Source organism: Schistocerca gregaria, chromosome 4 (assembly GCF_023897955.1).
Source record: "Schistocerca gregaria isolate iqSchGreg1 chromosome 4, iqSchGreg1.2, whole genome shotgun sequence".
Classification (NCBI taxonomy): Eukaryota; Metazoa; Arthropoda; class Insecta; order Orthoptera; family Acrididae; genus Schistocerca; species Schistocerca gregaria.
The window spans coordinates 239,558,015-239,585,003 of NC_064923.1; the positions used below are offsets into that span (position 1 = coordinate 239,558,015).

Here is a 26,989-nt window from a genome sequence, read left to right on the forward strand (position 1 = left end):
TTCACAACTATATAGTCAACCGATGGATGGAAAATCATAGCATACTAACTGAAATGTGAAATGTTGCTAACCAGCGGCAGGGGGCCAGTGTCTAAGGTTGGAAAAAATGGGGGGAACAGTAAATGGTGTATTTGAAATTGAAAAAAGATTACATGGGTCTGCCTCTTTAAATAAGAGGAGAAAGATACGACAGGTTAATTCACTATAAGAAATATAAAGATTCGAGGAATTTAAGATGTTTAAGCTATCTGACTTTCTTACAAAAAACTTAGTGAGAAATTAAATTTCATTAAATAAGACAAGAAGTTTAATCATATACTGCAGTAGAAGGATGAAAAGGTAAAAAAGGAGGCAATTAAACATGGTTATTTTATCATGTGAATAGCCAGCCCAAAATCTGTATGAAACGTAAAGTTTTTTTTTCATTTTTTTATTATTACAGAACGATTCTCAGCCTCCACCGCAGCTGCGGCTCCCTTTGACACTTGGAGATAACAAGGCCAGAATGTTCATGGTCGGAAACATCACGTTGGCATCACGATCGGAAAGCCCATGACACGATTCTTCTTCCGCCACGCATCAGGAAGTTCAAACTCTTGCGAAACTGGTGAACTAATTGACGCTGCTCATCTTCTCGTCTTTTCTTTGGCCATAGTAATGGCGTTCGACCTCTCATTCCAATTGATTTATCCAATTTGCTCTTGTATAACCGGCATTCTTCTTATAAATCTCGCTTCCTCGAATAAAACAGCATCAAACTACTAATTTCCTTTCAAATGAGTTAATGTGTTAAATATTTGACGTTAAGCATTTAAGGAAGAAGAAGTTCAGTAAAAGTTTGTAATTATGTTTATACTTAGTCGGAAGTCGCTAAGTGTTCTCATTATGAAAAACGACGGATGAGTACAGTGACGATGATGTGTGCTCCATCTTAAGCCAGAGCTGGTTTTTCAAGAATCTCAATGATTTCGATGCCATATCTCATGAGCTATGTGTCGTACAGTGATATAAATTTGAAGGTGCTTAGTGATACACGTGGATTCCGCAGGAAAAATGTTTTACGAATAGAGTTAGCAGTACACAACCAGTAAATTAAAGCTTCATCCATGATGCTGAAGTTCTACTGCGAGAGCAGTGAAAATTTAGTAAGTGATTTTTTTTCTTCAACCTGTTTTTGGGTTTGTCATAGAAGTGAAGTTTCATAAAGGCTTGAAATTAGATTTAAAGTTTGTTGGAAGTCTGTAAGTGCTCTCACTGTCTAATGCTGGAAGAATATTATCGACATAATCTTCGCATAGTGATCTACGCTACTTCAAAATATATACAAAGTAATACAGTACTTGTCTCAGGGTGTGTTAAACCTTTATCATAATATTATACAGCGTTTTGATTTCTTACATTCGATCGATAAGTATGCGATCTTTCGAAAATATATTTTTTTGTTGCCTTTGAGGCCGATAGATAGGGAACCTGAAACTCGGATCATGAGCCATGAAACATCTACCATGAACCGGTTTAGTTTGTTAGTAACAAAGATTACGTGCTGTTGATATAATTTAATCCTTTTTATATAGTTTCAATGGCCGTTTCTTCTATGAAGGATACAGTGTGTCCGAACCATGACAAATGAACCATGAACCGGTTTAGTTTGTTACTAACAAAGATTACGCGGTGTTAATTTGATTTAATCTTTTTTGTTGATTTTCAGTGACCGTTTCTTTTATGAAGGATACAGTGTGTCCTAAACAAATAATTTATTCCTTTCTGTTGTTTTTTATGTTATAGTGCTGTGAATGTTTTGCCTTTACTCTTATTACTCGAGATACTAAGATAAAGTATGTTGACTACAGGATCTGAACAGTTTGTGAATTGATCTTTATAATGATTCCTCATTATCAGCTAATACAAGCTAAACCTGAGTTACTGTTAGAATTGGGTGTATAATAAAGTCATCTCTTCATGAAGTAACAAAAATTTAAGGAGGGTTCAAAGCGCAGTAGTGCTAGAGTATTGGGGTTGATCTATGAAGCAAGGGTGAGAGAGAAATATTTGTTGCATTACTGGAGAGTACTTCCAGAAATGATAAGTAATGCGGAGATTTTTCAAAGGTATACAATGCATGTGGCGAAGCCACAACGGCTGTCCATAGCAGTTCTCAACACAAAGAAAGAGTGTTTCTCGGATAATTCCAAATTCATTTGTAGGAATTGGAGACTTGACAGCCAGTTAATTAAAGGCCATTAAAATAAATCTTTCATTTTATGTAGTAACTTTTCTCTGACTAGCCAACGGATAATACCCTTGGCTTGCCTGAATGGACAACCATCGACTGATGGGTGTCAATTAGTTTTCACACTCACCAGTTGGTTAACTTAGAAATTATGCAATATGGCGAAACTCCTCAAAGATTTGGAGCCATTATATCGGAATTTAAGTTGCCAACACTGGGAGGAATTTATTCCTCCCTGTTCCCAGAAATGGGGCCAAGACAGATCTCTCAACTTGTGGGCCTAGAAGGCGTGCCGCTCCGTCTATCTGTGGCAGCAGAGGCAGTTCAGCCTTCATCCCCGTTCATTGGCAATGGAAAACTATTTGTATCCATAGGAGAACACTATTGTAATCCCCTTTCGGCTGCATATTCTGGACGTCTTCACATCGTGGATAGTAGTAGTGTGCAAATTATCACAATTTTAATACACAAGCACTGTCGTCCGTTATCTTGGGAGCAGCTTTGCGTGAAGGCAGTCTTGTTCGATTAGCATGTTTCGTTGATAGCATGTGCGCAGCAACTATGCTGCTTGCTAACGTTCAATCACACCATTTTCACCGCGAGCATCTGGCATAGCAGTTCTACCGATAGGAATGTGATAAGCTTCGTCAATCATCCAGTGTCTTTGTGATTTTATTTCGGAACTCATAACTAACATCTTAACTTTTCTTAATTCATTTCAGTTCAGCAGTTCTCGTTCTCTCTAGGGACTAGAGACATTCTTGTTTAGCTTCCATTGTATCTTGGTGTATTTTCTATTTCATTATTTGTCCTACAGCAAAGTGGCATCTTGACATGTCATTCAGAATATGAGTGGACTCGATAAGACATCACGACAGCACTATCTCACATGTTGCCTTAGTTTGCAATATATTGGATGATAAATTACTGTCAATCAGTGACCTGCAGCTTTCCACTGTCACTTTTCTTTAATTGCATCATCAATTTCGGCAACGAAACTTTAGGTAAAGAAGATGGATGTTTCCATGGGCTGGGGGCAAGAATACCAGGTGAATGGATTTTTCTGGCTCGTAGGAAACAGGAATAGAGATTAAAATCTCAGCGTCAATCAACTTTCTCTAGAGACCTGACGACAGACAAGGTACAGTTCCTACCTCAAGCGCCATAAATCCTGAGTATCCTACGATGCTTGAAAGGTGCGTTCTTTACGTTTAGCTTCCCGTGGAAGCTGTACAATTCATTTCTTCAACAAGGCCATGAACAACTGTTATATTTCCTTCATAAAATTGTGTGCAACAGCTTGCATAAAACGCATTTTGCTGTAAAATAACCACAACCAGCTACTAAAAATTTGTTTCATTACACCGCATTTAGTCTCGACCTAATTGTTAACATCTGACAGAACGTTTTTTTTAAAAAAGTATGGTGTATATCACGATTCTATAACTTTGGAAAGTAATCTGTGATTACCTTCAGTATTATGAATATGTGGGTTTTGTATCTAGTGTGCCATCGTTCCAAACATGAGGATGTCACACTGTATGTAAGAGCCACGCATTCTCTCAGCGACAAGTAATTAATAATTACTTTTCAAAATTACAAACATCACAACATTACACTTGAGTGTCAGTGATGAAAAGATCCAGAAAACTATCACAGTTAAGGAACTGACAGTCGTCATGAACTGAGTGAATCTGGGAGAACACCATAGCCACTGGAGTGGGAAGACTCGTTTGGTATCGGAGAGCGTCAGTTAGCTGATAAGAAAGTGACCCACATCTTTAGCGAACGGCGCGGTCACGTGCGGCAAGATAACGAGTGTTTTCTCTGTACAGTAAGAGCAGTTTAACTGAATTATTTTTCAGTTTTTAACCTTTGTGTTTATACTACGGAATGAAACACGATATGATCACCAGAAGTGAACCAGGTGATAACCAAGCATGTAATCTTCAATATGTATCCAATGCAATTTTGTTCTAACTACAGCATGGTTGCAGCACCATTCTTAAATGAAAACTGACGTGTGAGTCTGACTTTTTCAGGTCGAATGCAAGTGACACAGACACCGATAACCACGGTATGGATGTCGTACAATAACGTTTATGACAGAATACGGAACATAAAAAAACTCTCTGTATAACTGCAAGCATACTTGAGTTGTGGAAGCATGTATAACTATTGATATTCAAATATGGCGATCACTTCGAGAACACTTGTTCCACTATTACAAAGAAGAACAGCAGAATAACGTTAAGATAAGTAGATTTAATATAGGTCGTTGGTTTACAGATTAGTGACTAGATTTAGTCGTGTTTCGGGTAATTAAGGTTTTAGTAATTAATTTAGATTGTAGTAACAAACTAATTAGACCAATTACAAATGAGGAGTTCATTGCATCAATTAAAATCCATTGTAATTTATTAGATGTTTACGGAATAATCGTACAATAAGCATAAATTGTATATTTTAGGTTTTAAGTAAACTGCGCATTAACTTGTATATTAACTCTGTTTATCCCACGCCCAAAAATAACAGCCCTCAGAGGCGGTTACTTTGGATTCCCGGTAGATCATACTGTGTAGCAAGTAATGATGAAAGTGCATTTACAAATACGTAGTTTCGGGAAGGTAGCACAGGGTACTTGAAATGGTAAAGCAACAGAGACAAATAGGAATGGAGACATGCGACCAGTAGTGGGACAATTTTTGCAGCAATTGGTTTTCGGCCGTTGGGCTAGTTTTCGTTAGTGAGCTATCAGCTGCAGGCCTCTTTATTAGTTATTCGATCTACCCACCTCATCTTCAGCAATATTCTCTTCTTGTCTGAACTGTTAATAAACAACTGTTCACTTATGTGCAGGGCTGTCGTCAACACAAATTTCTTCAAAAAAGACTCTTTAAGTATTAAATTTATGTTCTATGTTAGCAAATTAATCTTTTTCAGAAATGTTTTATCTTACTACCTCTGTAAGCCTGAATTTCATTTTCTCTCCAGTTCCCCCATCGTCAGTTATTTTTCTGCCCAATGAACAAAACCCATCTACTACTTTCTAGTGTAGCATTCCTTCAGCATCGCCTGATTTGATCCTAAAATATTCCATTATCGTTGTTTCATTATTTTTAATGTTCATCTTGTGCCCTCTTTTCAAGATCTTAACCATTCCGTTCAGTTGTTCTTCCAAATTGTTTACTGCCTCTCACAGAGTTGCAATTTAATCGGCGAATCTAAATCTTTTATTTCTTTACCATGAACTGAAGTGACCTCCCCCCATTTCTTCTTGGTTTCCTTTACTGCTTGCTCAAAGTACAGACTATAGACTGAATACACAGGGGATAGGCTCCAACTCTGACCTTTTTCTGTTCTATCCCTGCTGGCTTCGGATCTCTGTTAATGTTTTCCAGTCAACATTATCAAAGGATTTCGCTATACCTACAACTTCGCTAAACTTTAGTATCTCTTTCTTCACGTATCTTCTAACATAAGTCGCATGTTCCTACATTACTCCGGACCCAAATTGATTTTCCTGGAGGCAGTTTTCTACCAGTTCTGGAACTGTTCTGTAAACAGATCGTATTAGTGTTATGCAACCATAACTTATTAATCTGACAGTTCTGAAAAGAAAAGAAAAGTTGAAGAATGGCATTAACATTCAGATGAAAGGATGTTAATTATATTTTCGTTAATGACACTATTATCGTCAGTGCATGAGAAGAAGAATAAAGAACGTGTTGGATGGAATGAACAGTGTAATGAGTACAGAGTACGGATTGCTAATAAACCGATGGAAGGTTAAGGTAATAAGCAGCAGCAGAATGGGGACAGCTATAAATTTAATATTAATATAGATGACCACGAACTATACGAAATTGACGAATTCTGCTTTCTTGGAAGCTTGCCGAAAGCGGCGAGGTGAACATAAAATGCAATTTAGCACAGGTAAAGAGCGACTTCCTCGCCAAAAGAAATCTACTTGTATCAAAAATAGGTCTTAATTTCAGGCAGAAATTTCCGGAAATGTTCGCTTGGAGTATAGTAGTACAGGAGTGGTGTGCCGTACCTGCTCTGCCACGGCCGATATGTTGAGGGCGAGGTCGAAGCCGGAGGGCCCGCCGCCCACCACCAGTACGCGGCGGCCCTTGAAGGGCTCCGGCCTTCGGTACTCGTGGGAGTGCGTCTGCCGGCCGCGGAACAGGTCGCGACCCTCCACCGATGGGTACTTGGGGCACCAGAACTGCCTGCGAACAGGGTTCGGCTATCTCACTTCAGAGTTATCTCTTACATAAGGAAGAGAATGACATAGAATTCGTTCTGCAATTCCAGTTAAAGATCACAACCAAACTTGACTCAGACTGTCGATTTCGGCGCATAATCACCATATCTGACGAAAAGACAACAAAATACAGCAACTGAAATATACAAAGGGAACATAAATAAAGCCGACACAATGCAGGGACGGATTCTTTGTTTTTTTTTTTTTTTAAATCGTATGGCTAGGGCCCCCAGTCGGGCAGACCGTTCGCCGGGTGCCGGTCTTTCAAGTTGACGCTACTTCGGCGACCTGCAGTCGACGAGAATGATAAGATGATTATGAGGGTAACACAACACCCAGTCCCTGGGTGGAGAAAATTCCCCGACCCAGCCGAGAATCGAACCCGGGCCCTGAGGATTGAAAATTCGTCACGCTGGGATTCCTTACTGGGAATGGAGGAAAAACTTACTTTGAACTGCATCTTTGCCACAGTAGATCGCACTAACTGACGAATGACACTTCCTCTGACCACGTTTCTCGTGTGTTGCAGGTTATGTGATTGATGCAGCGTACTGTAAGCAGCAGAATGGACCGGTATTCAAGTCCAGAACAGACAATACCTGTGTGCGGCCAAGCTGACGAAATCGGTCGAGAGGCAGCGCAGCTATACCAAAATAAGTACCGTCACAGGCACCAACCACATCACATAACGTTTCAAGCCCTTTTAGGGAATTTGTGTGATGATGAGTCCTTTCAGACAGTTGAGCGTGCAGAGAGGCGGCAGATTGTGCGTACATCAGATTTGGAGGACCGGATTCTGCAGGATAGTGAGACGAACCCTTGTACAACTTCCAGGCAAGCGGTCCGCATACACGGTTTATGCCGAAGTACGATTACGTGTAACCTGCATACCAAACAGTTCTATCCCTTTCACCTGCAGTACGATGGAGGCGACTTTTAACGTGTATTGTGACATGGATGCAATGCAACTCTTTACTGTGTTCAGGGACGATTTAATGTCATTTGGACACTGTCCATTTGCAGACACATGTTCCATGGACCTCTTTTCCTCCATTTCCTGTCAGGCATTTGTCCCTGCAGATTTTCGCTTTTATTAATGTTCACCCTGTATACCTCTTGTAAACAATAAACTATAAAATAATGAATTGCCAGTAATTTAATATAGATAGAATACTCGGGGTTAAAAATTTGTTGCGACGCACGTGAATAAAGCGAAAGAAGCCTTACTATATTTCCATATGATTAATCCAAAAAATCGCGTCACACGTATATAATTATGCAGTGCAGGCAGGGTCAAAATGAGAACTGTTCTCAGCGAACAGGAGTACAGTTGCAAAATGCGAAATAGGTTTATGACGTAAACTCGTCAGATGTCTCTCCTGCACACATACTTCACGAGTACGTACTGTTATATGCAATTAAGTGAAAATCTATTCATTAACTAAAATGTGTTATGAGTTGTCACAGTAATAATATAAAATATAATAAAAATAGATAAACAGACTTTTTTAAAAAAAATTGTTAAAAGAAAATGTGTCAATAACTGACTATATGTGATGGCAAAAATATGGCGGTAACTTATATAACTGTAATAATAAGAAGAATATCGAGCTTACAAAATAATCCGAGTAACTCGTTCTTGTTCTTCCCTTCTTATTGTTTCTTCTTGGCGTTTGCATGTATTGTACATTAACCGTCTTTCCCTACAGCTTACACAATTTTTGTGAATATTTCTTGAACCAATTTGCATTGTCCAGAGCGTTTTGTAGGTCGACAAATCGTAAAACCGTATCTTGATTTTTCTTTATTCTTGCTTCAATTATTAAGCGCAACTTCCGAACCCTTCCTAAAGCAAATACAGACAATCATCATGGTACTTAGAAGACGGAACAAATCTTCGAAAGACATTGCGAACACTACGTTAGTTCATCGCCTTCGCGATTATTCTTGCGCATGTAATGTCCTTACCAGGCAGGATTGACGGAGGACATTGAAAAACTGCAAAGAACGGTATCTTGTTTTGTACTGCCGCAAACTGGGGAGAGAGTGTCACAGGTACGATGAGTCCGCGTTCCAATCACTAAGACATAAGGTGTTTTTCGTTGGGGCGATATCGTTTAACGGGAGTTCGGTCACCGACTTTCTCAAAAATGGTTCAAATGGCTCTGAGCACTATGGGACTTAACTTCTGAGGTCATCAGTCCCCTAGAACTTAGTACTACTTTAACCTAACTAACCTAAGGACATCACACAAGGGGGAATCACCATCACAATATAGTATATCAAATCAGGGCTGGCATGGGAAAGTTTGGTTATTCACACATGCTGTTCGGGAGTGGAAAGGTCGAGAAATACACTCCTGGAAATTGAAATAAGAACACCGTGAATTCATTGTCCCAGGAAGGGGAAACTTTATTGACACATTCCTGGGGTCAGATATATCACATGATCACACTGACAGAACCACAGGCACATAGACACAGGCAACAGAGCATGCACAATGTGGGCACTAGTACAGTGTATATCCACCTTTCGCAGCAATGCAGGCTGCTATTCTCCCATGGAGACGATCGTAGAGATGCTGGATGTAGTCCTGTGGAACGGCTTGCCATGCCATTTCCACCAGGAGCCTCAGTTGGACCAGCGTTCGTGCTGGACGTGCAGACCGCGTGAGACGACGCTTCATCCAGTCCCAAACATGCTCAATGGGGGACAGATCCGGAGATCTTGCTGGCCAGGGTATTTGACTTACACCTTCTAGAGCACGTTGGTTGGCACGGGATACATGCGGACGTGCATTGTCCTGTTGGAACAGCAAGTTCCCTTGCCGGTCTATGAATGGTAGAACGATGGGTTCGATGACGGTTTGGATGTACCGTGCACTATTCAGTGTCCCCTCGACGATCACCAGAGGTGTACGGCCAGTGTAGGAGATCGCTCCCCACACCATGATGCCGGGTGTTGGCCCTGTGTGCCTCGGTCGTATGCAGTCCTGATTGTGGCGCTCACCTGCACGGCGACAAACACGCATACGACCATCATTGGCACCAAGGCAGAAGCGACTCTCATCGCTGAAGACGACACGTCTCCATTCGTCCCTCCATTCACGCCAGTCGCGACACCACTGGAGGCGGGCTGCACGATGTTGGGGCGTGATCGGAAGACAGCCTAACGGTGTGCGGGACCGTAGCCCAGCTTCATGGAGACGGTTGCGAATGGTCCTCGCCGATACCCCAGGAGCAACAGTGTCCCTAATTTGCTGGGAAGTGGCGGTGCGGTCCCCTACGTCACTGAGTAGGGTCGTACGGTCTTGGCGTGCATCCGTGCGTCGCTGCGGTCCGGTCCCAGGTCGACGGGCACGTGCACCTTCCGCCGACCACTGGCGACAACATCGATGTACTGTGGAGACCTCACGCCCCACGTGTTGAACAATTCGGCGGTACGTCCACCCGGCCTCCCGCATGCCCACTATACGCCCTCGCTCAAAGTCCGTCAACTGCACATACGGTTCACGTCCACGCTGTCGCGGCATGCTACCAGTGTTAAAGACTGCGATGGAGCTCCGTATGCCACGGCAAACTGGCTGACACTGACGGCGGCGGTGCACAGATGCTGCGCAGCTAGCGCCATTCGATGGCCAACACCGCGGTTCCTGGTGTGTCCGCTGTGCCGTGCGTGTGATCATTGCTTTTACAGCCCTCTCGCAGTGTCCGTAGCAAGTATGGTGGGTCTGACACACCGGTGTCAATGTGTTCTTTTTTCCATTTCCAGGAGTGTAGTTTGATAGTGGCTGTATGAACTCTCTCACAAAGTGTGACTTGCAGAGGAGTCATGTATATGTAGATGACTGTTGTTCGGAGCTTCATTTGACCCCACAGAATTTATAGGTGCAAAAGGGATAAATATAATTGCTTTTAGATATGATTATGTGCATGCACGGCATGTTTCCCTGATCTGTACACATTATAAATTAAAGTCGATCGTCGCACGGCGGTAGATATTTCGTGCTTGTTGGGCGAAGCTGGGGCAGGTAGGTCTATAGTCTAATATACGGTAGCTTTCTGTGAGGTTGTATCAGAGATTATTACTTTTCTATTATTTGCCCTTTATGCTGAACTTCATTTCTGTTGTAAGCAAACTGTACTTTTCATCTCACAATTTTCTGCGACATTAGTTATTTTTAAGCTAAAGCGTAATGTTATGCGCTAACTACAGTGTCTATTCTCTTTGCTCTTGTATCCTTGTTAGGTCTTACAAGAGACTAAAACAGCTCATCCATTTAGGAATTTATTAGCGGCTAATATAATGGCTCACTGGAAAATGCAATCGAACAAGCATAACTGAAAAGTAGTATATAGCGCTGAGTTTCTCACCCGGTACACACAGCAACGGAGTCGAATTCGTAGGTGTGCAACTCACGTGTCCGCAGGTCGGTGACTTCCACGGCCCAGCGTGAGCCGCGTGGGCTCACCTTCTCCACGTGCTGCTGGAACTGCCAACAAAGAAATGACCTCTCACCACAAAATATTTATCCTCTGAGCAATTCAGCTGTCTTTGGCATTTGCGTACCAACACCCAGTCATTCTCTTTCAACGTGATTTGATACACTTCAGGAAAAGAACAATCGTGAGGCCTTGCGTGTTCTGGTCGTGAAGAAGTACTTAAGCCACTGTTCCTGAATGCTCATGGGAAGGTCGGGTTTAGAATAATCGGTTCCTTGAAAGTAAAATAAGTTACTATCCCTTTCCCTTTGCTTGGTAATTCACACCAAAAACAACCATCTACCTTCTATTCGTCTACCAGTATAGACGAGTATATAAAGAAGAGAGTCCGTTTGTTCGTTTGTTTGCTTGTAATTCATACTAATCAACAGTTTTACTGCGACCTAGATTAAACTTGTCCTTCAGGACAAGAGGAAGATCATTGTCTACATAAGATTTCATAATCCGATTTGAAACATATACAGGGTGGTCCATTGACCGTGACCGGGCCAAATATCTCACGAAATAAGCATCAAACGAAAAAACTACAAAGAACGAAACTTGCCTAGCTTGAAGGGGGAAACCAGACGGCGCTATGGTTGGCCCGCTAGATGGAGCTGCCATAGGTCAAACGGATATCAACTGCGTTTTTTTTTAAATAGGAACACCCATTTTTTATTACATATTCATGTAGGACGTAAATAAATATGAATGTTTCAGTTGCACCACTTTCTTCGCTTTGTGATAGATGGCGCTGTAATAGTCACAATTTTAGACGAACAGTTGGTAACAGGTAGGTTTTTTTAAATTAAAATAAGGAATGTAGGTACGTTTGAACGTTTTATTTCGGTTGTTCCATTGTGATACATGTACCTTTGTGAACTTACCATTTCTGAGAACGCAAGCTGTTACAGCGTGAGTACCTGTAAATACCACATTAATGCAATAAATGCTCAAAATGATGTACGTCAACCTCAATGCAATTGGCAATACATGTAACGACATTCCTCTCAACAGCGAATAGTTCGCCTTCCGTAATGTTCGCACATGCATTGACAATGCACCGACGCATGTTGTCAGGCATTCACGGTGGTTCACGACAGCAAATACCCTTCAACTTTCCCCACAGAAAGAAATCCAGGGACGTCAGATAAGGTGAACGTACGAGCCATGGTATGGTGCTTCGACGACCAATCCACCTGCCATGACATATGCTATTCAATACCGCTTCAACCGCACGCGAGCTATGTGCCGGACATCCATCATGTTGGCAGTACATCGCCATTCTGTCATGCAGTGAAACATCTTGTAGTAACATCGGTAGAACATTACGTAGGAAATCAGTATATATTGCACGATTTAGATTGCCTACGATAAAATGGGGGCCAATTATTCTTCCTCCCATAATGCCGCACCATTCATAAACCCGCCAAGGTCGCTGATGTTCTACTTGTCGCAGCCATAGTGATTTCTTCGTTGCCCAATAGCGCATATTATGCCGGTTTACGTTGGTGAATGAGGCTTCGTCGCTCAATAGAACGCGTGCAAAAAATCCGTCACCGTCCCGTAGTTTCTCTTGTGCCCAGTGTCACAACTGCACACGACGTTGAAAGTCGTCGCCATGCAATTACTGGTCTATAAAAATATGGTGCGGGTGCAATCGATGTTGGTGTAGCATTCTCAACAAGACGTTTTTGAGATTCCCGATTCTCGAGCAATTTGTCTGCTACTGATGTGCGGATTAGCCGCGACAGCAGCTAAAACACCTACTTGGGCATCATCATTTATTGCAGGTCGTGGTTGACGTTTCACATGTAGCTGAAAGATTCCTGTTTCCTTAAATAACATAACTATCCGGCGAACAGTCCGGACACTTGATGTCGTCCAGGATACCGAGCAGCATACATAGCACATGCCCGTTGGGCATTTTGATCGCAATAGCCATACATCAACACGATATCGAGCTTTTCCGCAACTGGTAAACGGTCAATTTTAACACGGGTAATGTATCACGAAGCAAATACCATCCGCACTGGAGAAATGTTACGTGATACCATGTACTTATACGCTTGTGACTATTACAGCTCCATCTATCACAATACGAAAAAAGTGGTCCAGCTAAAACATTCATATATCTTTACGTACTACACGAACATGTAATAAAAGATGGGGGTTCCTATTTTGACCTATGGCAGCACCATCTAGCGGGCCAACCATAGCGCCATCTGGTTTCCCCCTTCAAGTTAAACAAATTTCGTTCTTTGTAGATTTTTCGTTTTACGCTTATTTCGTGAGATATTTTGGCCAGTCACTATGAATGGACCACCCTGTATATATTATATATAATATACACACAAGAAAAAAAGTGCAATACTGGGAAAGAGTTGTGCGACAGGCGTATTTCTCAATCTGCAAGATGTTTTCTATTCAAATTTCATGCCGGTAGCATAAGAGTGGTGGTAATAGCGCAACTAAGAGGATGCAAATCAGGTTTGCTTTAAATACACTCTGTAACCGGCATCAGAGTCGGTTAGCTTCGAGACTGGACGTAGTGAGCTGATGTTAGTCAAGAATCCCTTTATGACAACAAAGATGCCGTTATAGACACCTCACTAACTTTGAACTAGGTCGTGTTACAAGTCTACGAGAATCTGGATGTTCCTCCTTTGATACTGCAGAAAGACTTGACAGGAATGTAGCCATTGTACCTGATTGCCGGTGTTCATGAGAATGTGCGGTTCAAGAAGACCGGGCTGCGGATGGCATGTGGCGCTTTCGAGAAGGAAGACCATACGGTTCGGCATATGGCACTGATGCATCGCACTGCATCTGCAGCAGCAATTACAACAGCAATTGGCACCACAGTGACACACGGACTTAATATAAATCGGTCAATTCAACGGCAGATCCGAGCCAGACACCCTGTAGCGTGCATTCCACCGATCTCAAACCACCGCCATTTGCGACTTCAGTGGTGTAAAGGGGAGAGCTAATTGCAGGGCAGGGTGACGGTCTGTCGTGTTTTCTGACGAAAGCTGGTTCCGCTTCGATGCCAGAGAGGCGTTTTGTAGGTTATAAGTAGCCCAGCTGAGGACCTGCAACCAACCTGTCTGCGTGCTGGACGCACTGGACCTATACTTGTGGTTGTGGCCTGGGGTGCGATTCCGTATCACGACAGGAGCGCTCTCGTAGTTCTACCACGCACTCGGAGTGGGTGATTCGGCCGGTTGGGTTGCCATTCATAAACAGCATTCCATCGGGTGTTTTACAACACGTTAGCGCTCGCTCATGAGCAGCTGTTATAACCCAAGGTGCTCTACAGAGTGCCAACGTATCGTCTTGACCTGCCGGATGGAAAGATCTTTCTCCAAAAGAGTGTGTTTGGGCATGGATCTTCGTTCCACAAACTGACATCCGACAACTGTACAACACAATGCATGCACGTTTGCATGTTTGCGTTCAGCATTCTCTCGTATACACCGGCTGTTAATCTAGTAGCATTTCACATTTGAGAAGGCCTACCATGCTCTTTCATAACTCTGTGATCTTGCAGTTTTAATCGGTTATACAGGGTGTTACAAAAAGGTACGGCCAAACTTTCAGGAAACATTCCTCACACACAAATAAAGAAAAGATGTTATGTGGGCATGTGTCCGGAAACGCTTATTTTCCATGTTGTAGCTCATTTTAGTTTCGTTCACCTACGCTCAATGGAGCACGTTATCATGATTTCATACGGGATACTCTACCTGTGCTGCTAGAACATGTGCCCTTACAAGTACGACACAACATGTGGATCATTCACGATGGAGCTCCTGCACGTTTCAGTCGAAGTGTTCGTACGCTTCTCAACAACAGATTCGGTGACCGATGGATGGGTAAAGGCGGACCAATTCCATGGCCTCCACGCTCTCCTGACCTCAACCCTCTTGACTTTCATTTATGGGGGCATTTGAAAGCTTGTCTACGCAAACCCGGTACCAAATGTAGGGACTCTTCGTGCTCGTATTGTGGAGAGCTGTAATACAATACGCCATTCTCCAGGGCTGCATCAGCACATCAGGGATTCTATGCGACGGAGGGTGGATGCATGTATCCTCGCTAACGGAGGATATTTTGAACATTTCCTGCAACAAAGTGTTTGAAGTCACGCTGGTACATTCTGTTGCTGTGTGTTTCCATTCCATGATTAATGTGATTTGAAGAGAAGTAATAAAATGAGCTCTAACATGGAAAGTAAGCGTTTCCGGACACATTTCCACATAACATATTTTCTCTCTTTGTGTGTGGGGAATGTTTCCTGAAAGTTTGGCAGTACCTTTTTGTAACACCCTGTATACATTAGCTAGACAAATGCATTTCCGTAATTTCATTGCTCAACATTAATTATTTTTATATGGATATGGTTTCCTTTTTTTCGGTCATGTCCGAAAGAGCAGACACCACTGATGACCTGCAGCCGTCTAGAACGTAATTAGAATTATATATTAATACCTTCAGCTGCTGACGGCCGTGTTGGGTAGGGACACTACGAATGTAGTGTGTTGGCATATAAGGTGAGAATGTGGGGCTCGCGGGAGACGTGCGCGAGATAGGCCCTGCAGACGCACTATCCGCAGTGCCCTCGGTGACTCAGATGGAGAGTCGTCTTTCGGCACGTTAGCGGCACGGACGTCTTGTTTACGTCCTCGACACGAAGCTCTCTCGCAGAGTTGTTTACGTAATTCTGCCGTCTTAGCGCGCTTTATTTCCTTCCACTGAAGATTAGATTTGCACCTGAATATGCACTGGAAATCGAACAGTTTATCAGAGATGAAGTCAAGATTGACTGCAACGATCTTCTTGGCATCCACCTGTCTGTAGTGAGCAGTGTGGTATACGTGAAATTTGTTAACGAAGACATATGTGACAAAATTCTAAGTGCAACTCAAAGTGGTCTTAAGTTTCGTCACTCTGACAGACACATCGGTGACGTAACAAGCGGGACTTGGATTGCGGACCATACGTGTATTTGAACTCCCTTTCGAGTTGCCTTCAGAGGTAGTGGTATCTGCATTCCGCCGATATGGAAAGGTGATTAGTCATAATGCTGAAAAGTGGGTTCAGTTCGCTATATAGCGAATGGAGTACGACAGATCCGCATAGAGCTAACCAAACATGTGTAACCTTACTTATTTATTGGTGCTCGGGATGTGGCAAAGAAGGATATCTCCGTTCCAGGTGTCTGCAACGCAGAATCACACGGTTACCGCCTGGGGACCTGCCGGACATGACCACTCCGACGACGCTACCGCTGACGTTTGTCGAAGTTCTCCATATCGATCCCCGAGCACGATCACCACTGGCGCTTACTACTGCCACAACGTCGTCTCCGGTAATGCCTCCTCCTCCCGACATGTGCATTGCCGAGCAATCCCTAGGACGGGGACGGCTCTTGACTCCATGGTTGTGCCTACCGATGCTTTTGTGCCCGAATATCAGGATCCCCAGCCGTCTTCGGACATTGAAGATCACGTGCGCAAACTACGGTCGCCGAGGACACGTCGGAAATGGCGGATCGCCCCGTCTGACACCTGCAGGACGCAGTCTCAAGACGATGAGGATTACTTCTATAAAGATGTTGCCCCGATAGACGATTCCGTGGTGGAAGCACCAGTCTGCACCCCGTCGGAAGCACAACCATCTTGGCATACACCAGACGCTGTTGCTATGGACGTTGAACAGTAGCTGAGCCAGCACCACTCTTCCACCGCTGATGTGACGCCGCCTTCGGACTCCACAGGTACTCAACCGGACTCACACCATCCACGCACCTTTGCGTGGTCCGACGATATAGACGACAAAACACTCACCGTTGAGATAGCAGCGAATGTTGCTGCTCCAACCCACTACTTCTAATCGACAGTTTTGCTGGACGGGGATGTGCAGCCTACTGGGACAACATTCCTGTTCGCTGCTGCTCTTCGTGCCTCCATGAGCGTCCCAAAAGTCCCAATTCCACGACAAGCTTACAGGATGGGCTCCATCAATGTCAACACCATTGGCACCCCTGTCAAACTGCAATTGCTCCCTGAATTGCCTAATATCTATGGCTATGTTTCCTACCTCACGCCATGTGCTGACGGAGGCAGTGGGACAGGTATTCCTTTAAAGGAAGGCATTGAGGTAGACTACGTGATTTACCTATCTCCGGCTAGGTGTCTTACTGTGACTTCCCACGGTGTCCGAGTCATAAATGTTTACGCTCCCTCGGGCACAGCCAAACGACGGGAACGGTCGCGATTCTATTCAGAACAGGTCGCTCCTTTGTTTGTAGGCCGCTACGACCATATTATTCTTGGCGACGACTTCAATTGTGTGTTATTCCAGAAGGACCAACATCCCCATTCCACTACATGTCTGGAACTCAAGCTGCTCGTGCATGACCTGAACCTCACCGATACTTGGGACCGCTTGCATGGTGATCGGCCTGGATATACGTCCGTCAACAGCCATTAAGCAACTCTGAGTTATGGCCCTCCGCCTTTTCCGACCATATGGCCTACATTTGTACTGTTTCGCTCCAGAGGCAGAAGGTGTGGCGCGGTCGAGACCTGTGGAAGCTGAATGTCGCCCATCTCAAGGATCCGGAAAGAAGGCAGGTCGTAGAATATCTGTGTGAGACGCCTTCCAGCGTATCCTTCTACTCTCGGGTGGTGGCTCGACTGCACCAAGCCTGCCTTACGTCGTTCGATGCTGAATTACGGTCGCAACAAAATGCTGTGGCAACGACATACCATGGAGTGCTGTTTCGTAATTCTCAGGGAGCTCTTAAACCATGCTCCCTCGGTTCAACGACAGGTTGAAGTTCAACGTATTAAGACGAAGATAATTTCTCTTATGTGTCACCGCCTGGAAGGCACAATAGATGGCATACCTGCAGAGATGCTGAAGGAGGGAAGGGCTACTCTACAAGTGAGACTATACCACTTAATCTCCTTAATTTGGAAGAAGGAAAGAATCCCAGAAAAATGAAAGGAGTTTGTCATCTGCCCTATACTAAAGAAAGTAGAACCAATGAGATGTAACAACTACAGAGGAATCACACTACTATGTACCGCTTATAAGATGTTGAGCATGTTGTTACGGAAGCGACTAACACGACATGTCGAGAAAGTACTGGGATTCCAACAAGCAGGTTTCAGAAAGGGAAAGTCAACTGTATTTATATACAACACGGCAAGTGCCAGCAAAGGGCTGGGAATCACGCAAAAATGTTCACTGCCTTTTTGTGGACTTCCAAAAAGCATATGATAGAGTGAATAGACAAGATATATGGCAAGGACACGAAAGGGCTCAAGTTCCCAGAAAACTCACAAAACTGACACAAATATGCACCCAGGAGACAACATGCACTGTGAAAGTAAATGGAAACATATCAAAGTTCAAGGTGAGGAGTGGAGTGCGACAAGGAGACTGTCTCTCCCCTCTTCTGTTTAACCTGGTACTGGAGAGAGCCCTGAGAAAAGCAGCAAATCTAGAGACAGGAATACAGCTGGAAGAAGGATCAACACCCTGGCCTATCGGATGATGTAGTTTTAATAGCAGAGAAAGAGCAAGACCTGGTTCATATGACAAGAATTTTAATGGAAGGGGAATGAGAGTTGGCCTGAACTTGAATATAGATAAGACAAAACACCTCTTAGTTAGCAGAGGAAATGTTGACGGACCCCTGAAGGTGGAGGACGAAGCCTTTGAAAGGATAAAAGACGTTAAATATCTTACGGCTATACTCAATGAAAGAAACGAGATACACCAGGAAAATACCGCACGAATACAAGCAGGAAACAGGTCAAGGTTTGCTCTGGGAAAGATTTTAAAGTCCAGGCTTCTATCGAGATCCTCAAAGACCAAGATCTGAAAGGCAGTAATACAACCTGTAGTCTTATATGGAGCAGAGACCTAGAACATCACCCAAAAGATGGAAAGAAAACTCCTGACATTTGAGAATGCCATCCTCAGGCAGGTTTTTGGGCCAGTGAAAGATGGAGATGAATGGAGGAAAAGAAACAACTGTGAACTGCAGGAGCTATACAGGTCGATGGAAATCGTGGCAGTGATCAAAGAAAGAAAACTAAAGTGATATGGACACATAATGTGTCGAAAAGGCCAGATCATCAAGCGCGTAGTGGAGGGAGATATTAGAGGCAAAAGACCATTGTAAGACCAAGATTCCGATGGATTGATTAGGTCAGAGAGAATATGATTATGCTGGAGCTGTCTGAATAAGAATATATGGACCAAGAACGGTAGAGCAAGCTGATTGGTGAGGCCAAAGACCGCCTGCCGGTTGTGTGGCCAACGCAGTAGTAGTAGTACTAGCAGCAGTAAGTATTCACTTTGTTAAGGGTAGTATTGTTCAGACCAATGTTAAGTGTGAAGATGACGCGAAGTATTACTCAGACTAAAATCGTTATCATGGCGTATCATTTCATAAGAATACTTACTCTCCCCACTCCACTGTTTATTATTACGCATTACCGCTACAGTTCGAACATGAATTTAGAAACAGAAGTATAGCTTAGCCGCTGCCTGCATGCTGTCTGCCGCTGTACTTTCGAGAAATCTGCAACAGTGTTGTCAAGACGTGAGGTACGTGGCAAGTTTGATTACTTACCTCCGTTAAGTATTTAATACAAACACAACCTGCATCCAGATCAGTTAAAATTCAGTTGATATTAAGTTCTGTAAGTTGGGTTCAATTCCAGACAGAGAAAAATATAAGAGCAATTTACAACTCCATACCTAAAACCATAACCTATCCCAACGCAACTCCAACCAACTATCTCTCCCAGACAATGAGATCCGCCATGATATAAACTACAGGCCATTAAAACTGCTACACGAAAAAGAAATGCAGATGATAAACGGTTATTCATTTGACAAATATACTATACTAGAACTGACATGTGATTACATTTTCACGCAATTTGGGTGCATACATCCTGAGAAATCAGTACCCAGAACACCCACCTCTCGCCGTAATAACGGCCTTGATACGCCTGGGCATTGAGTCAGAGCTTGAATGGCATGTACAGGTACAGCTGCCAATGCAGCTTCAACACGATACCACAGTTCATCAAGAGCAATGACTGGTGTATTGTGACGAGCCAGTTGCTCGGCCACCATTGGCCAGACGATTTCAGTTGGTGAGAGATGTGGAGAATGTGCTGACCAGGGCAGCAGTCGAACATTTTCTGTATCCAGAAAGGCCCGTATAGGACCTGCAACATGCGGTCGTGCTTTATACTGCTGAAATAAAGGGTTTCGCAGGGATCGAATGAAGGGTAGACCCACTGGTCGTAACACATCTGGAATGTAACGTCCAATTTTCAAAGTGCCGTCAATGCGAACAAGAGGTGACCAAGACGTGTAACCAATGGCACCCCATACCATCACGCCGAGTGATACGCCAGTATGGGGATGACGAATACACGCTTCCAATGTTCGTTCCCCGCGATGTCGCCAAATACGGATGCAACCATCATAATGCCATAAACAGAACCTGGAATCATCCGAAAAAATGACGTTTTGCCCTTCGTGCACCCAAGTTCGTAGTTGAGTACACCGTCGCAGGCGCTCCTGTCTGTCAAGGGTAACCGCAGCCATGGTCTCCGAGCTGATAGTCCATGCTGCTGGAAACGTCGTCTAACTGTTCGTGCAGATGGTTGTTGTCTTGCATACGTCCTCATCTGTTGACTCAGGGATCGAGACGTGGCTGCACGATCCGTTACAGCCATGCGGATAAGATGCCTGTCATCTCGAGGCCGTTGCGATCCAGCACGGCGTTCCGTATTACCCTCCTGAACCCACCGATTCCATATTCTGCTAACAGTCATTGGATCTCGACTAACGCTAGCAGCAATGTCGTGATACGATAAACTGCAATGGCGATAGGCTACAATCCGACCTTTATCAAAGTCGGAAACGTGATGGTACGCATTTCTCTTCCTTACACGAGGCATCACAACAACGTTTCAGCAGGCCACGCCGGTCAAATGCTGTTTATGTATGAGAAATCGGTTGGAAACTGTCCTCATGTCAGCACGTTGTAGGCGTCGCCACGGGCGCGAACCTTGTGTGAATGCTCTGAAGAGCTAATCATTTGCATATCACAGCATCTTCTTGCTGTCGATTAAATTTCGCGTCTGTAGCACGTAATCTTCGTGGTGTAGCAATTTTAATGGCCAGTAGTGTATAACCCGCACACCGGCTTTAACTCTTGCCCACCTGTCCCACCCCTCCGCAGGGCTTTTCTCTCCTTTCCCTTTCCATCTCTTTCCACTTTCAACCCCTGCGCTATCGACACGACACATTACTCCTCACTCTCTATATTTCGCACCGACAGTATTTCCCACCATCCACTTCAGCTCCTACATGTCATCTTCACAGTCTGGTTTTTCGTACCTAACAGACCCCTGTTTTTCTACCCACCACCAGTGATCCCTAGGGATCTTACTTTTTCCTCCGACAATACCTCTCACCATAGTGCAGGTCCATCACTTTTTAAGTGAAATTACAGTGGTTCTGTGTGTTTATCAGAATTTCACCTCCCTGCATTGTGTCTTTAAAAAATGTATATTTCCGTTTTTAAATGTGTCTTTGAATTTTAATTTAAAAAACAAGAGAAGACAAGTTCTGTTTATATTTTCTCCTTGAATTTTTTTTAATTCGCTTGTCTAAAGAGTGGAGAATTGGACAGCCGACAGCCAATATGGAGCGAGGGAGATGAAATAAATGAGGTAAAAACTACATGAGCCATTTCTTCCATTTTCTAGAGCCTCTTCTGACTTCCGAGCGGGTGCTGGTGGTCTCATCGTCTCAGGACGCTGTCGAAGCCCTTCGTTGGGACCAACTCCGCTTCTCTCAACTTTCTGCTTTAAGGACAGACTTTTCTGTGCCCGTGTTGTACCTAATCAAAGCGACAGTCTCGGAACTTGGATTATTTCCCTGCAAGTATATTTTCCTACCGAGCTGCTACTGGTGTTGCTACATACTAGAAGCAGTTAGGCGATTTTTAGATAGTTCCTCTGTGAACCTCTGTACCAGTATGTAGTGAGACGCAGTTTTTTGTGTCTTTTGTTCTCACCGTCGAAGCAGGCATATTTTGCTGTTGCTAAACTTGTTTTCTCTGTGTCCTCTTGAGAGACACTTCATTATTCTGTCAGTTGAAATACAGGAAGTGCGCAGAAGCAAGCATTCGTGGAATGTTACTGTCTTCGACATCTCAGATGCTTTTGCCAGTACACTAAGAAAGTGCACTGAAGAATGAAGGAATCATTTCTTCAGCAGCAATATGTCTGCTACATTGCACTACAGTCAACAAACTAACATATTCTTGTAACCCATGGTGCCTTTGTTGGTAAATAGACAAAATTATTTCCTCACAGTTGGTAAACGCAAACCTATTCATCTCCTGTGATACTATGAGATTTTATCTGTAATGGAGTGACATTCTTTAAATGTGTTGAACTTATGCATTAAATAATTCTGATAAATTGCATCGGGAAGATTTACCTCGACGTGTGTTATACCATCACAGTCGTAGGAAGAGGTGTCGATTGCCATGCCACGAATACTGGATGAGAGAGGAATATGGAAAAGAAAACAGGCAAATCATGAAGCACCATATATCAGACAGATGGTGTTAGGTGCAGTCATAAAATAATACCCCTGTCTAACGCAGTCTGGGCGAAAATCAAGACAGAATGGCTTGTGTTGCTAACATGTGTCTGCATTTCATTTCCTAAAATGTATTTTAGTGTACGATGTCTATTAACAAATGTTTCTCTTCTACTCCCCAGTTGGGTAAACGCGACGACTCTCGTTCGAGGTTGTGGGCTGCAAATACTGTGGTATCCATTAATATCAACGTGCTCTACGAGTCTATGAAAACCACAAGGATTAACCGTACGGTATGTAGCCCCAATGTTTTCTGCGGTGTGTCTAGTCCCACGTAGTAGCCGTATACTGCGACTACTCAACTGTACTTATCGCCGTTTACTAGCATCCAGGAGTAGCTTTAGACTCGTGCCAAATGAAACATCCGTTTATACAATCGCAGCTCACACGACTTCGGTTAGCTCTGAAACTTCACGTCACTGTAACTTAAGCAAATATATTACGTACTTCTTGCTTATATAAATAAATGAACAACGAACGGTTTATGGAGCTGACCGAAATTTAAAAGACACTTAATAGGGAAAACCACTGGAAACTAAAGAACGTTTAGCTGAGAAAACCGTTTTGTAGCCCTACACACACTAGCGCTGTTAGGTGCTGGAAAATTAGATAAAACAAAGCAAAGAAGAAAACATAGGGCCTACATTACCTCTGCCGTCAATTTTAATTTACACAAAATCTACGACTTACCTTGATCAGTTTCTTGATTTCAAATTTGTCGGCGAAACTGTTGATATATTTTAGTATTTCTTCAGAACGCACGTATGAGTCATCCACATCATGGAAGGGGAAGTCTGGAAATGTCATCAGCTGCTTCGGAAGGTTGGTGCTGCGAAAAAGCAACAGCTTTTGAAAATACGTGAGATTTGGCTACTGACTAGCACTATAATTAAAGAACAGCGGTTTCAGATAAGCAAAAGTGTGCCATTTTCAGAAAAAAACGAAGTATAAATATGGCAAAATTATATTAATGTAGATATTTCAGATAATATATGTTTGATGAATGAATTTGCGAGAATGCAAAACATGTAACATAAGTGGCTGTATCTTTGGAATGCTTTTACTTAGAAGCTTAAGCTTTTTACACCTCTAAGAGCCACAGACTTTTTTAATTAAACTTGATACCTTTACCCGTTCCTTGAGAAAAAAGGGGTGTTAAGAGAGAGTCAGACAGACAGACGGGATAACAAATGACAAAAAGTGTTTTTATGAAATATATATACAAATTAACGATCTTCGGGTTTACACAGAAGTTTTCTTCTTGCCAAATTTCATGATTCTACAGCCACCGAAATTCCAATGAATGATTTAGCGAGTTTCAAAATATTTGACATAGATGGCCGCAGCTAATGACTCTGCTGACTTCGAAGCTTAAACATTATTACCGTCAAGGGACAGTAGCTTTCAGTATTTGACATAAATTTCAACTTGATACTTCTGTCTATCCCTTAAGAAAAAAGAGTCTTAACAGACGGACAGACAGACGAAAAACAAATTGCCCCTATAAATACCAAAGTTCAGGAAAGATATACATAGAGTTTCGCTCATAGATCAAAGGGTGGTATGCTTATTCCCTTTTAACAGCTGTGGCATTGTCGTAGTGGCTGTTTCTCATAAAGGGCACTATTAAATACATTTTATTGGGAATTAAGGGAGTAAAAGATTCCAGTATCCCGTAAACGATGTTTCACAAGATATATCTAGGCCCCTGTGAGTTTTTTTACGGTGGAGTGGAAATGACAAGGAAGCACAAAGACTGCCCCTCATTCTAGCAGGATCAATGTATTAACTGCAGTGGGCTCTGAAACCTAAAACGTAATGAACGAACGGAAGTTAAAAGGTCTTGTCAGATGTAAAGAACTTCCGTGATATGCCCCGTGAAGACCTCAGTGACACAACGGTCCGTCAAGGTGTGACTGAGCTTGATCTTCAGGATCTTACTGTGACAAGCTTGTAGCACCTTGGTATTGGTCGAGAAATGTGGAGTGGATTCATTCAGCTGGTCTGCTCGCCGTCCTGACATAAACCACATCCTTCATCTTTTAGATGAACTAGAAACTGGTTACGTGTCACAATAAATTAACCAAAACGGTGTCAATAATTTTTCAATATGAGGGAAGCTGAAGACAAATTGCGAGTGAAATATAGCAGGAAAACACTTTACCGAAGCTAAAACTTCTACTCGCAGAAGAACGCAATTGTTTGCGAAGCTGATGTGTTTGGAACGAACAGTAATGCAGACCGAGAACTTTGTACCGTATAACGTGCTAGAGGGCCTTGCGCTTTGAGCGCCCTGAAATAGAACCGATATATCGACCTCTGCCGCGGTTGTCAGCAGTCCTGATTACTGGATAACCTAGATTTTGTCTAGTTTTCGGCGATACTGCAGTGCATCTTGAGCAAATAATTAGGTTTATACACTTTGACACAATTGATCCCCATGCTAACTAATTACAAGAAGTTTCCGCCTTCGAAAACGGACCCAAAGTATCTGAGGGTTTTCCCCAGTTGTGTGGCGAGTTATGAGACTAGTAATTGCCATCCACGGATTCACAAGTGGAAACGTAACTCCCTCCTCCCACTACTGCCCCCCCCCCCCCCTCCTGGTTCTACTCCGATTTGAAAAGACCAAAGCACTAGATCTCAAACAAACTACCTTTCATATTGTGATTAAAAGGATAAAATAATAGTAATTATCTATGTTAGGACAATCAAACAGCAAAAACGTGAACAGAAATTCTTAAATAAACAGCAGAATGCGTAGGACTCCAAATACCAACGAAAAAAAATCTAGTAACAGCCCGGCATACTGTTCTAAGAAGTAACTAGGCGAAAATCGACGGAGTTCCTCAGTTCCAATATTTAGGCGAAACGATTCCATAATTGAAATAGTTTCGAAATTAGTCAGGGAATGGAAACACCTTTAACCTTACAAAAGATGTCTAACAATGAAGACTCTGCAGCGCAATAACAAATGAGAGTTTCATTAACGGGTTGAAATACACACTAAAACAGAAAGAGAGACATTAAACATTTTTAAAGCAGAAAACGGAAAGTAATTATGAAATCGTTATGTGAAGACGGAACGTGCAGACTGTAAGCAAATAAATAAATTGAGAAGTGTATCAAAATATACTTGGACATAAAAATGCGCAGGTTAAAATTTGGGGTCGCGAGAAAATACTGGAAACGAATGGATTAACCAGACAAGTTGTGGAAATCTACGAAATTACAGTAAAGTTAAAATAGGAACTCCAGAATGGATCGGTGCAGCAAAAGGAGATGTGAAGGAAGCAAGAGTAGCGCAACTTGATGAACCAGAAACAATAATTTTTAGGCAGAAATTTCACAACTGGACTGTTGGCCCGGCAGATAAACCCAAAAATTACGGAACAACTTGGTCTAACGAACGGAAAAGGGCCCGTTCTCAGAGAATGAAAGTGATGTCGGGCACAAAGAAAAGCAAAAATAGAATACAGAATAATAATAATAATAATAATAATAATAAAGGTTGAGACACTAATGAGCTCAGATGGTGCTCAATATCATCTGACAATCTTAAGCGTTGAGGTACTGTAGAAAATCGTAGCTATTCGATAAGCATTACAATAATTATACTGTGGCAGCCATCATACAATTTCTTTGAGAATTCTCCAGAGTACATTCAGAAAGTTTGGTAAATATGTAGATTATTATGGGTGATAATACGTTTATCTATAACATTTCTGCGCTTGGAAACAAATTAATGTGGTGATAGGCATATATCAAATATAGTTCTTAATTTAATCTGAAACCAAAGAGGCAGTGAGCTTTCAGAAGACATAAGAAAACAGTGGAGTCTTGTTAAGAATTTATAAGCTTAGCTCTGGGTAGCATAGTGACTGTCTTGTATCTGCTGCAGTGTGTGAGTTTGTGAACCCGCCCTAGTTTTTCAGTGTCTCCAGACCTGGTGAAAACATGAGTGACGTAGCGGAGAACAGTCAACTACATTGCAAAGCGAGCAGACAGAACGGTAGCTGCTGAATAAACATCTCCTGGTGGCTCACGCTACGTTAATAATTAGCGTTACTCGGTGGCGGGAGAGCTCTTCTTGTGAATAATGAATACATATTTCTACTAGGCGGAGAATTAGGATATATGAAAGACTCCAATGAAACTCAATGGACTAGAAACGCGATCCCAGTAGCTGTACTGACAGTTTAGGAAAACAGTAAGGAAAATACCGCTACGGTTATAATGCCTCAGCATGCTTCATTATTATGTCGTCTCAGTCGTCAAGCTGAAGGT

The 26,989-nt window shown here is 42.9% G+C and overlaps 1 protein-coding gene across 1 annotated transcript in view; it reads right to left on the reverse strand.

The window, feature by feature from the left end:
* The window catches only part of LOC126266828 (senecionine N-oxygenase-like), a 52,042-nt gene that overhangs the window by 18,503 nt on the left and 6,550 nt on the right, over positions 1 to 26,989 (reverse strand). The window contains exons 3-5 of the mRNA XM_049971382.1: positions 23,393 to 23,531; positions 10,874 to 10,992; positions 6,288 to 6,465 (exon numbers count right to left, since the gene is read on the reverse strand). Of these exons, the coding sequence (XP_049827339.1) occupies positions 6,288 to 6,465; positions 10,874 to 10,992; positions 23,393 to 23,531 (436 nt within the window). The remainder of the gene's footprint in view (positions 1 to 6,287; positions 6,466 to 10,873; positions 10,993 to 23,392; positions 23,532 to 26,989) is intronic.